Below are 16,679 nucleotides of genomic sequence, written 5' to 3' on the forward strand. Positions count from 1 at the left end.
TATATTATTATAGTAAATAATGAATACACCGTTATTGTAAAAAAAAAAACGCCCATTCACTATTATATGTGGCGCGGGCAAGGAGAAGGAGATTTCTTCAGAACAGAGCACCATTTTTGTACGAAGGCAGCCACCACCGTCCACTTATTAGAAAAAAAAAACGTATAATTATCTTCCACACTCAAATTGTATCTCAATTTTAATTAAAATTAAAGAAAGAAAATAGGTTATCCAAGGACGGAATTCCGATCTTTTGGGTTCTTTTCTACAGGAACAATTGATTGATTAATTTCTTAAAGAAAGAAAAAAAGTGGACGAGAATGAGGGTCCCCAGCAAGAAATCTGGGCCCACAATGGAGCTCCGATTTTTGTATTATCGATTCTTTTGTGAGTGTTTATGATACTAGATCTGAGGATTGAACGTGTGAATATTGTTTGCATTGCAAGTGAGGGGTGGGGTGGGGTAGGGATGGGCTCGAAACCGTGGCAATCTCCGGCTCCTACTTATCGGACTTTGGAGACTTTTTGGGACACCGATGAAGATGCGCCTGGTCCCAGATGTGGTCACACCCTTACCGCCGTCGCTGCCACCAAGACACAGGGTCCTAGGCTTATTCTCTTCGGTGTTGCCACCGCCATTGAGGGTGGCGCTTCCTCTTCTTCTCTCGGAATCAGTTAATATATCTCCCCACAACCCTGTTGCTACTTTGTCTATGGATGTTTAAAAATCTCAAATACATTAGTTTTCCTTCTTTCTTTTTTTTTTCTGTGTTTAGGATTGGCTGGTGTAACCAATTCAGTGCATTCTTACGATGTTCTTACCAAAAAGTGGACAAGGTTATTATTTCCCTGATTCTTCCTTCTCTTTATTAGTTTTTTTTAATTATTTTTAAAAAAAAAATCCGAGCTGGAAATTTAAAATGATATTTTGGACGGTTTAAATTGAATTATGCAGAATACGACCAGCTGGTGACCCGCCTTCTCCCAGGGCTGCACATGCGGCAACTGTTGTTGGCACCATGGTCGTATTTCAGGTACCTACACTGCAAAATGAACTCTAAAGAATACTGCCTTTGTATCATTTGTTTTTTTGGTTTATTTTCTTTTAACTTGTTATTTATTTCTGTTGGGTAGGGTGGGATAGGTCCAGCTGGGCATTCTACTGATGATCTTTATGTGCTTGATCTAACTAATTATAAGTTTAAGTGGCATAGGTGAGTTTAAGTTCTATTTCTCATTGTAATTTGTTGTTTCTTCATAATAATCTGTTTTTTTCCCCCTTTTGGTGGTTTTCTTTGTCTAGAATGGTTGTGCAAGGGCAGGGTCCTGGACCACGCTATGGCCATGTCATGGATTTGGTTTCCCAGAGATATCTTATTACTGTAAGCGGAAATGATGGTACGAACATTCATTTTCTAGCTTTATCCCGTCCATCTTTTACTGTATTTCATTTTTGTAGAAGAGACTAGGATACGTTGTGCTTGGAATACTTGGTATGAAGAATCGGGAATGAAGCTATATGTCTTGGTCAACTTGTTCTCTCTGTTGATTACTCTTCAATCGTCTATAGTTATAGGCAACATCCTCACATTACTAAACCCTTTTTGGAAGTACTGGATGAAACACAGTTGCTTTATATTAGTATTCAATAAGATTGCGGTTTAGTATAAAAAAGACTTACATACATTACTTGTCTTGTTTTTCGGCAACTGAGATTGAAGCATGGTCAATTGTGTGCATTTTCATGTTTGTCTGGTGATTTTTCTCTTGCTCTTCTTTGTTTGTTTGCATTGAAATCTGAACAACAGTTCTTTTATTTCTAAACAGGAAAAAGAGTTCTTTCCGATGCCTGGGCTTTGGATACTGGCCAGAAACCATATATATGGCAGAAGCTAAATACTGAAGGTGATAGACCTTCTGCTAGGATGTAAGTTCATTTATTGTTAACAATATACACATTCGATTAATGTGTGTATATTTCAACAATCTGTGTTTTAAGTATTTGCATTATTTGTTCCACTCTCTAGGTATGCAACCGCTAATGCTCGCTCAGATGGTATGTTTTTGCTTTGTGGTGGAAGAGATTCTTCTGGGACGGTACGATCTACCCTCATGTAATATGTGCTTTATGCCCACCCTTTGGCGGTAAAACAGATGCTCTCTCTTACTTTTGGTTGGTTTAACTGTTGATGTCAAATGTCTTCTGGATCGAGCATATTCATTACCGTGTGCTAAATGTTTAGCATAAGTTGTGATGTTTAAGTTTTGTTATTTTAAATAGCATATATCCATGTGACTATTAGACTGAATAATCTAATTTCTTCTCTTATTAACATTCTATACCAAACTATAATTAGGCACTGAACAGTCTTTCTAGGTGGTGAGTGGGCTCTCAGTGTGAGATGTTGTTTTTCAGTTGATGGATTAAATTTTCCTCTACAGCCTATGGCAGATGCATATGGACTGCTTATGCATAGGAATGGTCAATGGGAGTGGACTCTTGCTCCTGGAGCGGCCCCTTCACCAAGGTATCAGCATGCTGCGGTAAGTAGATGCCACAGCTCTTGAATACGGTAGCTATAAATGTAAGACACAAGTTTTGTGGGCTTGCAACATTTTTTTTGTTTTATAAACAACCAACATGATTTTTACATGCTACTAGGTTTTCGTTGGTGTGCAATTGCATGTTACCGGGGGTGCTCTTAGAGGAGGACGTGCAGTAGAAGGGGAGGCAGCTATTGCAGGTAAACTTTTGATTGTCATCTCAAAATTATTGCCCACATTTTGAGTTTGATGTATCTCAATTTTATTTATATTCGCTCTGTTCTGTAGTACTGGATACTGCTGCTGGAGAGTGGTTGGATAGGAATGGGCTTGCTAAGGGACATGTTGAATATGATGCTTCTTTGGAACTTATGCGTCGTTGTCGCCATGCATCTGCATCTGTTGGTGCTCGAATATATGTTCATGGTGGTCTTAGAGGAGGTAAAGATAGTAAAATCTATCTGAAAAGCAGCATGCATGGACCTGTCTTAGTAAATGGGTTTTGTTTTGACTAATTAAGGTACTAGTAAAAGAGCAATTAAAGTTTAAGTTTTAGAAGTTTGACCTCATTGATTGTTGCAGTTGTAGATGATAAAACTAGAATAAATACATATGAAGAAGGCTTCATATATAGGCTCTATTGCTATAGTGGTCATTTTTTGGATTGCCATACAGCTAAGAAGTTAAGAGGCCACTGATATTTTCTGCTTTTGATTGGTATATATTACCTTAGTGTGTATGAATACAAAGGATCATATTATAAGTATGTGTTTCAATGTGAATTCAATTGCTTTTTCATGCCTTTTGTTTTCATTGGGTTGCTGCAACAACTGGATTTGAAAATTTACATTTGTGCAGGAAACCTTTAAAGAATAGTTTCTTCGGGTTTTGTCAGTTCCATCACTGGAGCAATTAGCTTTTGTTGGTTTGCTACAGAAGGAACTGCTATGGGCAGTATGGGAAACAGAGCACAGGAAGACATTGGTCTGTCTTCCTTTGGCTCGTAGGTACTAAGAACTTCATTATAGATTTATTCTTAGACCAAAGGAATGCATGCTTGTCTGCATACTTAAAAGAAATATTTGTATCTGAAACTATGCACACATTTGTCTTACAGCTATATGACATCTCTCCTCTTTTTAGTGAGTGATGATGCCCTACCTTGCTTTTGAATTTATTTCAGACTGACAGTTATAAAAATCGAATTGTTTATGCTATCTTACCTGTTCATTTTCATTTTTTTTTGGGGGGGTTTACACTGTTAATTTCCTTTTTTGGATGAATATGTCCTTAATCATTTAATTTTTTGCAGATACACTGTTGGATGATTTCCTAGTAGCAGAATATTCACCATTCCAGTCTGACATTAATTCTCCTGTATTAACCCCTGAGAGAGTCTTAAATTTTTCCGGCCCCGGGTTCAATAATGAATCTAATTTCACTTCATTTGAGACAACTTCAGATGATGTTCCAGATTTCCCTTCTGCTGGGGGCATGATGTATGACTTAATAATTCTTCTCTCCCCCTCTCTCTCTCATGCATGTGCGCATGCTAATATAGACACCATGGGATTATTTGTTTATGATGGATCTTTATCATATAGTATGGATGAATATTCAATGGAGAGACTGAATGAGGCTTCTGCTGCTGAAGCTGAGGCAGCAAACGCTGTATGGCAAGCTGCACAGGCTGCATCTGCTGTTCCTTCAGTAGCATCTGTATCTGATGAAAACTCACATGCTGTCGAAACAGCTTCAGATGCTAGTGAAATTGAAGCTGATGTTCGCATTCATTATAGAGCTGTATGTATATTCCAAGTCGTATTTTTGAATGGTCCTCTAGTTGTCTAACCACAGTATTCTAATGGTTTTCTTCTACAGGTTGTGGTTGCTAAAGAAGCTGTGGGCAACCTCGGTGGGATGATTCGGCAACTATCTTTGGATCAGTTTGAAAATGAGAGCAGACGGATGATTCCTTCTAGTGATCTGTCCTATCCTGCGAAAAAGTTTTATAGACAAAAGTCTCCTCAAGGCTTACATAAGAAAGCAAGCATATTATTTGCTTTTCATTTTAGCTTTTTTTTAAAAGTAGACTAATTTTATATTTCTCTTGCAGGTTATTTATACACTGCTTAGGCCCCGTAATTGGAAAGCTCCAGCTAATAGGAGGTTTTTCTTGGATTCTTACGAAGTGGGCGAGCTTTGTTTTGCTGCTGAACAGATTTTTATGCGAGAACCCTCAGTCCTTCAGTTGAAAGCTCCTATAAAAGTCTTTGGTGACCTTCATGGACAATTTGGTGATTTGATGCGTCTATTTGATGAATATGGGTTTCCTTCAACTGCAGGAGATATTACGTAATTTTGATAGCTTTGCTGCTCATTCAAGTTAGATAATTCCTTGTCAACTATCATAGTTGAAACTTTAGGCCTATAACGATTACTTGGACTCAGAATATCTAACTAACATATATATATATATAAAAGGTAGTTAAAATGTTATAAAATCTTATAAAAGATAGTTAAAACAGGGCTACTTTGATCATTTTCAGGGCAGAGTGGTGTGTCAAAACCCTACCCCGACCCAAGCTTGAAAATTTAATTGAAAACCCGACTCACTCCCGAACCCGATTTTCAACAAAAAGAACACCCGTATAGGATTGGATCAGGTCGGAACCTGTCAGGCTCTGATTATTTTGTCATCCTTAGTTAGATATAGGTACTTCAAGAAAAATGAAGAGTTGGAGCAACATAGCTAGTTCTAAACTTTTTTCCCCAAAATTGCTTAATCCTTGTGTTTTATATTTTAGGTACATTGATTATCTGTTTTTAGGAGACTATGTTGATCGAGGACAGCACAGCTTGGAGACAATAACATTGCTTCTTGCTCTTAAGGCAATCTTCTGGACCTATAAGCCTTAGTTTGACTGTAGATGTAAACCTTCTGCTATTTCTTAATGAATTCAATTGTCTTGTTTGTGATGATTATGCAGATAGAACATCCTGAAAATGTTCACTTGATTCGCGGAAACCATGAGGCTTCTGACATAAATGCACTCTTTGGTTTCCGTATTGAATGCATCGAGAGAATGGTCTGAACGAGTGTTCAATACAAGGATTAATTAACTTTTTATCCATAGAAAAATGTGCTTATTTGTCTACTTTTAGGGGGAGAATGATGGTATATGGGCATGGACACGGTTTAATCAACTATTCAATTGTATTCCACTTGCTGCTCTTATTGAAAAGAAAATTATCTGCATGCATGGTGGCATAGGAAGATCAATACATGCAGTTGAACAGATAGAGAAACTTGAGCGGCCAATAACAATGGATGCAGGATCCATTGTTTTAATGGACCTATTATGGTATTCCTTCTCTGAATGTACTAAGTTCAATTGATATATATATTTCTCGAGACTAATTTTGGCTATCCTTTTGCCTATTTAGGTCTGATCCAACTGAAAATGATAGTGTAGAAGGTTTGAGACCTAATGCCAGAGGCCCCGGTCTTGTCACTTTTGGGGTATGCATCTTTTTGGCTTTATGTGTAAAATAGTTTATCAGTTCTTATATTTAATGCATCAATCGGAAATGGAGAAAAGGCAAGGAAACCATTGTGCATTTGATTGAATCTATTATGACATTTCATATCATGCTAGATATCTTTTATTATACATGCACACGAACCTACATTGATTTCAGTCGGCACATGCAGCCTGATCGTGTGGCGGACTTCTGTAAAAAAAACAGGCTACAACTTATTATAAGGGCTCATGAATGTGTAATGGATGGGTTCGAGCGATTTGCTCACGGTCAATTGATTACTCTTTTTTCTGCAACAAACTATTGTGGTAAGTAAACCACATTGAGTAATATATCTTGTCGGTCTGGTATTTTATGCTGCCTAATCAGGTGTATATGTAATAACAACCAGGTACTGCAAACAATGCTGGAGCTATATTAGTAGTTGGTAGAGGATTGGTTGTAGTCCCAAAGTTGATCCATCCTTTGCCACCTCCCATTCATTCTCCAGAGGCATCGCCGGAGCGTGTTGGAGATGATGCATGGATGCAGGTACTTTTTATAAACTTCAGTGCATAAAGCAATACCTTCAAACTGCATGTACATCAATAATACATACATAAAATGATTATATTGCACTACAGGAGCTGAATATCCAAAGACCACCAACACCAACTAGAGGTCGTCCTCAACCTGAGGTGGATCGGAACTCACTTGCACATATATGAATGATGTCAGAACCTGATGACTTTCTGTAATTTACGAGAGTAAAGATCGATGCTTGGGTAATGAGAGTTTCAAGAAGTATAATATCAAACCACTTCCGTACACCATGTATTCGTATTCATGTTGGCAGTAGACAAGTGAAGAAGATGAGTAGAAGCTCTAGGTTTGAACCGGTAAATGTAATATACATGCATATAGTTTTATTAGTTCATCAAAGGGTTGGTATAACATCTTTTTTTCGTTGTGCAATAATACAGGTAATTTAGTCAGGGTTGGGCCAAATTATTATTATTATTTATCATAACCTAAATGGTGATTCATCTAGGGCTTTCAATTGCAGGAAGCAAATTTTGATTCTTGATTTTAACATCGTGACGCTGTTAGTGTAAACAATAAAATCATTTTATTCTATGTAAGTTTGTCATTACATTGATGAGTTCATTCTGTCAATGTTACTTGCTTTTTCTCCCTCATTCCACCTTCTATATTATTGAATTTGACTTGTGAACCCATTCAATTTCAACTAATCCTTAACTAAACCATCCATCTCTGATGGGATTGTCCTTTCGCTTTTCACACCATTAATTAACTTCACTTTTGCCTTTCATGGGAACCCGTTCTTTGTGCTTCCTTCCACCTTCTAACTCATCACCTTCCTTTCCCAACTCCTTCATTATTAGTTTTAGTGTCACCTTACCATTAAAGTTAAAAGGTTGTTCTGAAAATTTTAATATAAAAATATTTTGAAGATTATGAAATATTCATTACAAAAGTAACATTATAAAGTAAAAGATTTAATAAAAGAAAATATTTTTCAAGAAATCAAAAAGTCGAAAAGTTTTCTTTTTTAAGTTCTAGTCAAAATTTAAATTAAAAAGTTATTAATCTCATTATAGTTTTTTTTATACAATACCTAAAATTATCTATAGTCTCTCCCTAACTGCTTCAGCGCATTCGAACCTATGTCGTCCTCTATTAACAACAATATCGATGCCAATCGAGCTAAGACTCAATCGACGATTACCAATTTTTTTTAAACCATCATTGAATTGGATATTAAAATTCTTAATTTATAACTCAAAAGAAGAAATAGGACATATTCTTAACTAACAATATACATTTCTTTTAAAAAAAAATTGACATTGGAAGCTTTCAAGTTTTTTATTTATGGGATAAGAATTCAATGTTGGTTTGAACAATATATAAAAAAAAAAGGGTGAGAGTGCATGTGAAGCCTTTTTGTACATTGAACACTTACCCACATATAAATACACTGTACTTCTTCACAGTGTTAGGTATTCAACCTTTTTTGCTTTCTTTTGGGGATATAACTTCTTAATCATCCACTTGCTACTTGTTTGACTATCAATTAATCAATTTGTTTTATATATTAAATGTTTAAAGTTGGTACCACTACCAAACACATATATTTTCATTATTCCACATTTTTGTTTTCTTTAATATATAAACAATATTTAATTTTTGTTACACATATATTATACTCTTTATTTTGGGTTTCTTTTAAAAAAGAAAAAAATTAAAAAAATCAATTTTAAATTTAATCAAAATTCAGTTGTACTATGTAAAAAAAAAAAGGATTAAAATGTGAAGAGAGATTTAAGATTAGTAGGTTTTTAGATAAGTGGTACTGGTCATGCCTACACATATGCTATTATAATTATTTATTATTGCTTAAGTCTTTCAATGGGCGAAAGATGTTTGATTTCTGTTTTGACATGTTTCATGACTTTGTTATAATTTTAGTTATCATTTTTAATATATCAATGAAAATGCTATTTTGCTTTCAAGCGTATAAAAAATAAAATTTTATTATTTATATTAAATTATGACACATTTACGACTTAGGAGGATACTATGTTCCAACGCACTTAAACCTACGTCTTTCTGTATTGACAACAATATTTATACCAATCGAGTTAAAACCCAATCGATTGGTAAAAAGATTATTTAATAAAAATTGTATTCATGTCACCAAATATAAGTATGTTATAATATTCTAAATTTATAATATATAATTTTGATGATATGTAGAATAAATTTATTTCAAGTAATAATTAAGGGTGGGTTTGGATAGGCGGTGGGGTGCGGTGCGTTTAGTTTACTTTTTGTCTCACGCTACTGTATCGTTATAGTATCTAATCTCATCGTTATCGTTATTTTTACAGTAACAGTAGATAAACACGCTGTCCATCTAAACCCACACCAAACCTCTTTATATTTGTTTCTTTCTAGAAATCTTGTTGTAAGAAAAGTTTATTAGACCTTTAAAACAAACTTAGCAATACTAGACATTGTATGACTATAGAAAACATATACGATATAGAAAGATAAGTAAAACATGAGAAACACGTACAAACATAGATAAAAAAACCATTCCTTAATCATAAGTGAAAGGAGAATAAAACCTTAGCAGTAACGCGACTAGCATCACTCGAATCTAAATTATACCTGAAACGGTAAATACTTTAATTATCATACCATGCGGATCCTAATTATTCTTGGTACCATAACTAATTATATTAATTTGATGGGAATTGAATAGAGAGAAGCAGCCGAAAGGTGTTCCTAGATGCTGCTAGTTTGTTGACCTAACGCAGAAGCGGCCAAAATACTGGTGGGTCGCTCTTTAATTTAACTTTGAACCGTAGAGGGCGACACCCGGTCTAAAGCTATGCTACACGATAATACATATTATTACAAACCAAAAGCAAGTATGTTTGGTACGGGGTGTGCGTCGCACATGTTTCAGCCACTTTCCTATAACGACACTTATAATTAATTAATGTCTTTGTTATTACCAGAATTAACCCCTGTTTCGTTAGGTTTTTTCATAATCAGAAAACATCAATACTTCTTTTTCTTTAAATATATATTTTAAATTAATGTTTTACGTTAAAAATTATTAGTTAGTTGTAATTGTAAAATTGTCTGTTTGTGTTTTGGATGGATTATTGACTTTTGGTTGAATAGCCAATATTGAAGAAGATAGCCTACACACGTAACACATGTCAATTAAAATATTTAACATCAATTGAATGTGTTTGGTTAGCACGCATTCTCCTTTTATTATTATTTTTTTACAGTTTTATGATCATATAAACAGAAAAATAATACAATATTAAATCAATTGAATTAAATATTTATTATGTTTAATTTTGAATATTCTTCTCATCGTTTCGTCGCCATGAATATTTTAAATAAAATGTTGCATTTTTCGCTGCATACACAACGTCAAGGCAACAAGGGGAAAACCCCAATAAAGCCTTTCTTATTAATATTATTGTTATTCGCCACTAAACTCCCAATGCGCCTTTGAAAATTGAACCATGTAAATCATACAACCAGCTAAATTAACCAATAAAATAAAATATAGATAAATGTCACATAAATCTCGTTCTAAATCCATATATGCTTATATTCTATTCATTACTGTACAATTTATTAAATAAGAAAATAAAAATAATATTATATCCGTTAATTTTAATTTGATTCAATTCGATTTAATCATAAAAAATTAATTATACTTAAAAAATTAGCAAGTACTCCCACTTAGAGAGAAACCGAGAAAAATAGATGTTTTAATTATTAGATATTTTAATATTTAATTTATCGCAATGAAATTGGAAGCAGAATCCGATTGGGTGAGGAGCCTCATCTGCCTTGCAACTTTAAAGTACAAAGAAGCGTTGTCTCGCTTCCAATAATAAAGTAGCCGGCGGTTTCTTTCTCGTTTGTTTTGTCAACAGTCGTTTTAAGCTAACCGACATCATAGCTGGGAATTGGGATCTTTTACATCAAACAATACCAACGGCCAAGATTCACCGTCAGGATCCACTCGAGTGATGATAGATAGCTCACGGGAGAAAATCTACCAATCAATCAAAGCTCCAAAGTGAACACGTGGTCCGGAAAATAAGAAACCAGTGCGGGTGACGGTTCCACTCAAATTATTATTTAAAAAAAAATATTGGCTCTTTCATCATCATCGTATCAACTTGTTTCAGGAAGGAGAGCTTTGAGGGAAGTGTCTACGTGGGGCCCTCAAATAATGTTAGATCCATGGGCATGCCACGTGTCTCTATCCCCCCACGCTTGATAGATATACACACCTCCCATGGAAATACGACAAAATCCAAAGCCCACACATTAGATGAGATGACATCAGAAAGGAGGCAAAAAAAGAAAAGAAAAATCCAAAAAAGATAATTAATAATAGTAAAATAAATAAATAAAAAGCAAAAGCCTCCTTCCTTCCCAGGCTGACAAAAAACATTCCGCCACGCGCTTTTCACTACTGGACAAAACACGGTTCGCTCTCAGTGGCTGTTTCGTGGTTTTGATCGTGATGTTGAGGGTACTTTCGGGATTTTTCCCATTTTGGGCAAAAAACAATTTGTCGCCACGTACCTTGGCGTCGGCCGCACGCAGGAAACTCTTGTCCCCTTCTTTTCATTTGTTTTTATTTGCGAAAATTTTCCCTTCATTACAGCTATTCCCACTTCTAGGTTTAATACTACCACCATTGCCCCTTTTTTTTCCCATCAATTTCTCATTGTTTATTATATAAATTTATACATAAATTTTAGTTTATAAAATTATATACATTAAATTTTGCTTTTTGTTCAAATATATAAAATTTATTTTTAAATATATCCAAAGAAAGAAAGGAGGGACGATAGGCATAGCCTCATAAAAAATGTATTTCGACTTTCATACTCATAAAAAACATCATTGGAAAAACAAACAATAAATTATTAATAAATCTAAAAAAAATAATATAAAATAAGTTTAGTTTATAGAAGAAAGCAAATTTGAGAAGGTTAGGACCCTACATAAACAGTTAAAATCGGCCGCCCCATTTTGTCGTCTCTTTCGTCTCCGTCCTCCGATTCTTTTTATTTTTTTTCTCCTTTGACCCTCCAAAAATATTTCCCCCCCTCTCTCTCTTTTTCTTATTTACTTTCTTTAAGTCGTGTATATATATATTTGCTTTTTCTCTCTTTTATTTCCCGTCTTTTTCTTCTATTTTCTTGGTGGTTTCGTGCTTCAGAAAGGAAGTGTCTCTTCTTGTTTAGAAAAAAAAAAACCCCGAAGAACGAGGAATCAATCAAAAAGAGAAGAGAGGTGTCACGGTCATAACGAATGCACATGTGCTTAGTTTTCTTGAGGCTTTTGTATTCGCTCTTTGCTTCTCCCCTTTGAATCTGCTTCTGCTTTTAGAAAATTTCCTGAATTCTCATCTTCTAGCCTCGTGACAGACTAATACAAAGAAAAGACACCCAAGAGCAGAGAAGGAAGGACAATACACCTATGCGGTCTTGCTTTAGTTTCTTGCTACTATGAGGCTGTCTTTGTGAAGATTGGTTTTGTTTCTTCGGTGGGTTCTTTTTCTTGCATCTTTTTTCCCTTCTTTGTTTTCCGTCTTGGGGGTGTTCTGAGTCTGGTTTGTTTGAGCCATGGCTGGTAGCAATGAAGTCAACCTCAATGAATCCAAGGTATTTTCTTTCGTTTTCTTTTTGGATAGACAATTGGGGTCCATTTCGAAAATTAACTGGTGATTTTGTTTGTTTCAGCAGTAATTTTTTTCCCCTACTAAGTAGATGCTATGGGAGATTTGACTTCCATTTCTTGGAAGCGATAACTTTTTTGTTAAAAAAATTCTCTGTTTATGATTTGATCTTTCTTTTCAGGAGTGATGTTGGGTTAAACCAAATTTTGTCTAATTATGAGCTATGGATTAATTCGTGGGATTGTGCTGATTTTATGATTTCTTCGGAAACGTTCATGTTGGGATTTCATTTATTTTCTCTTCCTTGTAGTACGATCTGTCTTTTCTCAGTTTCCAAATTGATAGTCAAAACTTCTGATCGCTTGAAAATTTGGATTTTATGTAATTTCTTTTGCAGAGGGTTGTACCGTTGAATACCTGGGTCCTCATTTCTAATTTCAAGCTATCGTACAATCTACAGCGCCGTCCAGATGGAACCTTCAACAGAGACTTATCGGAGTTCCTTGACCGTCGAGTACCTGCCAATATCAACCCAGTCGATGGGGTCTTCTCCTTCGATCATGTCGACGGAGCCACCGGCCTTCTTAACCGGGTTTATCAGCCATCTCCTAAAAACGAGGCTCAATGGGGCATCGTCGACCTCGAGAAACCTTTGAGCACAACCGAGGTCGTTCCGGTCATAGTCTTCTTCCACGGCGGGAGTTTCACTCATTCCTCCGCTAACAGCGCCATCTATGACACCTTTTGTCGTCGCCTCGTCAGCATTTGCAAAGCCGTCGTTGTGTCCGTGAACTATCGTCGATCGCCCGAACACCGATACCCTTGTGCGTACGACGATGGTTGGGCGGCTCTAAAGTGGGTTAAATCAAGAACTTGGCTTCAAAGTGGAAAGGACTCTAAAGTGCACGTATACTTGGCCGGCGATAGTTCTGGTGGCAACATAGCTCACCATGTTGCGGTGAGAGCAGCAGAGGCTGACGTTGAGGTACTAGGCAACATTCTGCTTCACCCAATGTTCGGTGGGCAGATGAGAACGGAATCCGAAAAGAGATTGGACGGCAAGTACTTCGTGACGCTCCACGACCGCGATTGGTATTGGCGAGCTTATCTACCGGAAGGCGAAGATCGAGATCATCCGGCTTGTAACCCGTTCGGGCCAAGAGGTCGAACCCTCGAAGGTCTCAAGTTCCCGAAAAGTCTGGTAGTCGTGGCGGGTTTGGATCTGATTCAAGATTGGCAATTGGCATACGTTGAAGGACTTAAAAAATCGGGTCAAGAGGTGAAACTCCTTTTCTTAGAGAAAGCCACCATCGGCTTCTATTTCTTGCCTAACAACGATCACTTCTATTGCCTCATGGAGGAGATGAACAACTTCGTTCATTCTAACTGTTAATACCACTCACCCTGCCTAGTTATATAACCTCCACTTAACCATACGTAACAAAAGTTCCTTTCCCCCTTAAATTTTTTTTTTATCAATGGTGTGTAGTTATAAGCTTGTTTTGTGTTCTTACTTGAGTACTACGTTTCGTTTTTTGCGGTGGCGGTGGCCGATGAGCACCAACCAGATACAAGGAAAAGGGCCTTACTCCAGTTAGCTTCCTGCCTCAAATAACGGGAAGAGAGAAGTGTAGGGGGGGGGGGGTTATTGTGTTAATTGGTAAATTCTTAAAAGCACTAATTTCAGAACAAGGAATGGAATTTCTTTTTTCTTTTTTATATATGTGTATGTGTTGTCTTGTAATGAAGTTGTATGTTGATGTTATACTTGTACTGTGTGTTCGAAAGGTAATATATAAAAGATTTTGTTCTGTTAACATTGCTTTCTGGTCTGGGTATCAACAACATGTCTTTTAACGAACATCCAATGTTTGAGGAAATGCTGAGCCATTCAATACTTACACTGCGGATCATTGTTATGATAGTTGGCACCAAGGGTGATCTTATAGTATCTATGAAATCAATTTGTACACTAGAAGATAAATCAAGTTCATGATTTTCATCTACTATACTTTCCATATTTACTCTTTACACAGTCATATACACGCCATTCAATTATAATATTTGTCATCATACCCATTCTTTTTAATATTCTATTTAACGCGATTTTATAATAATTGTTAATATAAAAAATTACTCTTCAATTTTTTTTAAATAGTTGGAAATATATATATTTAAAGCTTAGTTGGAAAAATGTAAAGAAAGCGTGCAAAAAGATGGGGGCGTGTAGCGTGGCGGACCACATAGGCAGGCAATTTTTTTTTTCTTTGTCAGTACTCTGAAGCCCAAGACCAAAACAAACCCCAACCAATCAAAAACTTTTGGAATCATTAGTTAAAATAAAAAAAATATTTTTTTTTGTAAATGAGATGAGTGGATTATAAGTCCAAATCGTGTTTTAGCCAACTTTCCACCTTGTTTTTTTTTTTAATTTGGAATTTTCTTTTTTCTTTTTAAGGGACATCTGTCCTTGCTTTTGTTAAATAATAGGTGTAATAAATATAGTTATGGTATTTTTTTTATGTTTAAGATTTGAAGCTGTTCACATATTTTGTTTTGTTTTATTTGTTTTTACGTAATACAGAATATAAAATGTTAGTTTGGTTTGAAAGAGGAATACGGTTTGGTTTTCCGATGGGTAGAAAGTAAAAAAAGTCTTCAAAATAGTGGTTGAAAATTTTGGAGCCACTCTAAAGGGACCACCTTTTTTTTTGTGATAAATAAATATTTAAAATAAAGAATAAAAATGTTGGATTGCTTTTAAAGGGTGGTTTAATGGGGGAGCAGTAAGTGGTAGGAACAGCTAAGCCTTGGATAAGGACATAGAACTTGGAACCTGTCTCTTTTTTTTTTTTTAATATATATATAATTCGGAAATGATGTTATTAATATATCTAAATTAAAAAAAATAAAAAAAATCATAATTGATTAACTTAAAAATTTATATACAAATACAATTATTATTTGTCGTTAGTTTTTGCAGCTTCCCATCAGTAAAACAAAACACAAATCAGATGTATTCATTATTTAAGAGTTTTGTTGTTTTGCGTTTTCTTGTTTAGATAAGATTAAACATTTATAAATGCCCAATGTTCATTAATTTTGTTTTGTTGTTCTTCGTTGTCTTATTGTGAAGCTGTCTCATTGTAAATTAGCTGTTTACTTTTTTGTCTTTTATACATAATCCTTTAATACGACATGGTGGAGTGTTTCTCAACCCCCCCGCTCCCTTTTTAAAAATGATTTTCGGACAAAAATCCTTAATCTACTCGCTATATTTCCATTGCCTCACATAATTCTATTTTTTAAAAATTGGTAAATATCAAAACTGTATATTCTGTATAAATAAATAATTATATTAATTTAATATAAAATATATTTATTTATCTAAATGTGTATAATTGAATTCAAATTTCATGTATATAGTTGCACCGAATTAAAATATTTATATCAAATTATAAATTTAATATTTATTCCTTTAAAAAATAATTTATTTTAGACAGTAATTGCTTGCGGACTTTAAGCTTTGCCCCCATTCACGCTAGTCCTTATTATATTAGTACTCTTAATTATTGTTGTTATTATTTTGTTTAGCCTAACACACGCTAAGGTCTAAATTGACTATTCCCTACTCTCTTCAACTCCATCCATTTGAGGGACCATTTTATTCCATTTAAATATAAATGTCATTTTCAATTTTTTGGTCAGTCCAAGATATAATGATGTCATTTTCAGATTTAAAAATTAAATTTATGAGAACTCATGTGATTTAAATTATAATAAAATTTAAATCGAAAATATTAAAAGTTATTATAAAAATTCAGTTTCAATCTTGGTATACTAATTAAATTGTAATGACAAATAACCCCTCCAATAAAAAGTAACAGTGGGCGATAGGTAGAGGACAAGAAGAATAAAAACATGAGAAAAATACAAAAAAATAAAAGGCTGACAATTATAGCTAAAGCCCGAAAAGTAGAATGGAAAGGATTTACATTTATATAAGATAAAAAAAAACACGTGGTTGAAAAAAATTATGCGAAAGTGAAAGGTTGGCAACCACTTAGACTCATATAATTAATAAATAAATAAATAAAAACCAAGTTTTTGTGCTTATGATACATTCAAATGTAAAAGAGAAATTACAAGAAAGGGAAATTGTTAGAAAGATATTTAATTACGAAGATGGGGGGTGGAGCCTACAATGAGTATCCCGTATCTGACAACGTACCTACCATTTGGTATTTCTATCTACCTAGTATTATTACTAGTTCTTTTATGGACTTTAAATAGGAAGAGCTTTTTCCATTTGGTTGTTTTGAAAGAAAAGATATGGTACTACTAATGGCTGCCACCT

The 16,679-nt window shown here is 34.8% G+C and overlaps 2 protein-coding genes across 4 annotated transcripts; both read left to right on the plus strand.

The window, feature by feature from the left end:
• The first annotated feature begins 66 nt into the window (after positions 1–66).
• LOC107912395 (serine/threonine-protein phosphatase BSL1) lies at positions 67–7,219 on the plus strand. 3 transcript variants are annotated; one of them, XM_041106051.1, is made up of 22 exons: positions 67–162; positions 272–674; positions 777–837; positions 956–1,034; positions 1,135–1,214; positions 1,304–1,398; positions 1,828–1,927; positions 2,028–2,097; positions 2,443–2,544; positions 2,663–2,744; positions 2,833–2,985; positions 3,857–4,043; positions 4,149–4,347; positions 4,426–4,590; positions 4,661–4,899; positions 5,352–5,436; positions 5,535–5,633; positions 5,710–5,909; positions 5,992–6,067; positions 6,260–6,395; positions 6,479–6,618; positions 6,711–7,219. In XM_041106051.1, the coding sequence occupies exons 2-22, from the start codon at positions 398–400 to the stop codon at positions 6,792–6,794; spliced, it is 2,709 nt and encodes a 902-aa protein (XP_040961985.1). In that variant the 5' UTR covers positions 67–162; positions 272–397; the 3' UTR covers positions 6,795–7,219. The 3 variants fall into 3 exon arrangements, 2 of the variants coding, with proteins under 2 accessions (XP_040961985.1, XP_040961986.1); XR_001688141.2 differs by having other exon boundaries at positions 73–674; positions 6,457–6,618; positions 6,711–6,739; XM_041106052.1 differs by lacking the exons at positions 6,479–6,618; positions 6,711–7,219 and having other exon boundaries at positions 72–674; positions 6,247–6,282.
• Positions 7,220–11,683: 4,464 nt separating this feature from the next.
• LOC107912396 (gibberellin receptor GID1B) lies at positions 11,684–14,139 on the plus strand. Its single transcript, XM_016840558.2, has 2 exons — positions 11,684–12,308; positions 12,720–14,139. The coding sequence occupies exons 1-2, from the start codon at positions 12,270–12,272 to the stop codon at positions 13,713–13,715; spliced, it is 1,035 nt and encodes a 344-aa protein (XP_016696047.1). The 5' UTR covers positions 11,684–12,269; the 3' UTR covers positions 13,716–14,139.
• The last annotated feature ends 2,540 nt before the right edge of the window (positions 14,140–16,679 follow it).

The sequence above is a fragment of the Gossypium hirsutum genome, chromosome D11 (assembly GCF_007990345.1).
Source record: "Gossypium hirsutum isolate 1008001.06 chromosome D11, Gossypium_hirsutum_v2.1, whole genome shotgun sequence".
Lineage (NCBI taxonomy): Eukaryota > Viridiplantae > Streptophyta > Magnoliopsida > Malvales > Malvaceae > Gossypium > Gossypium hirsutum.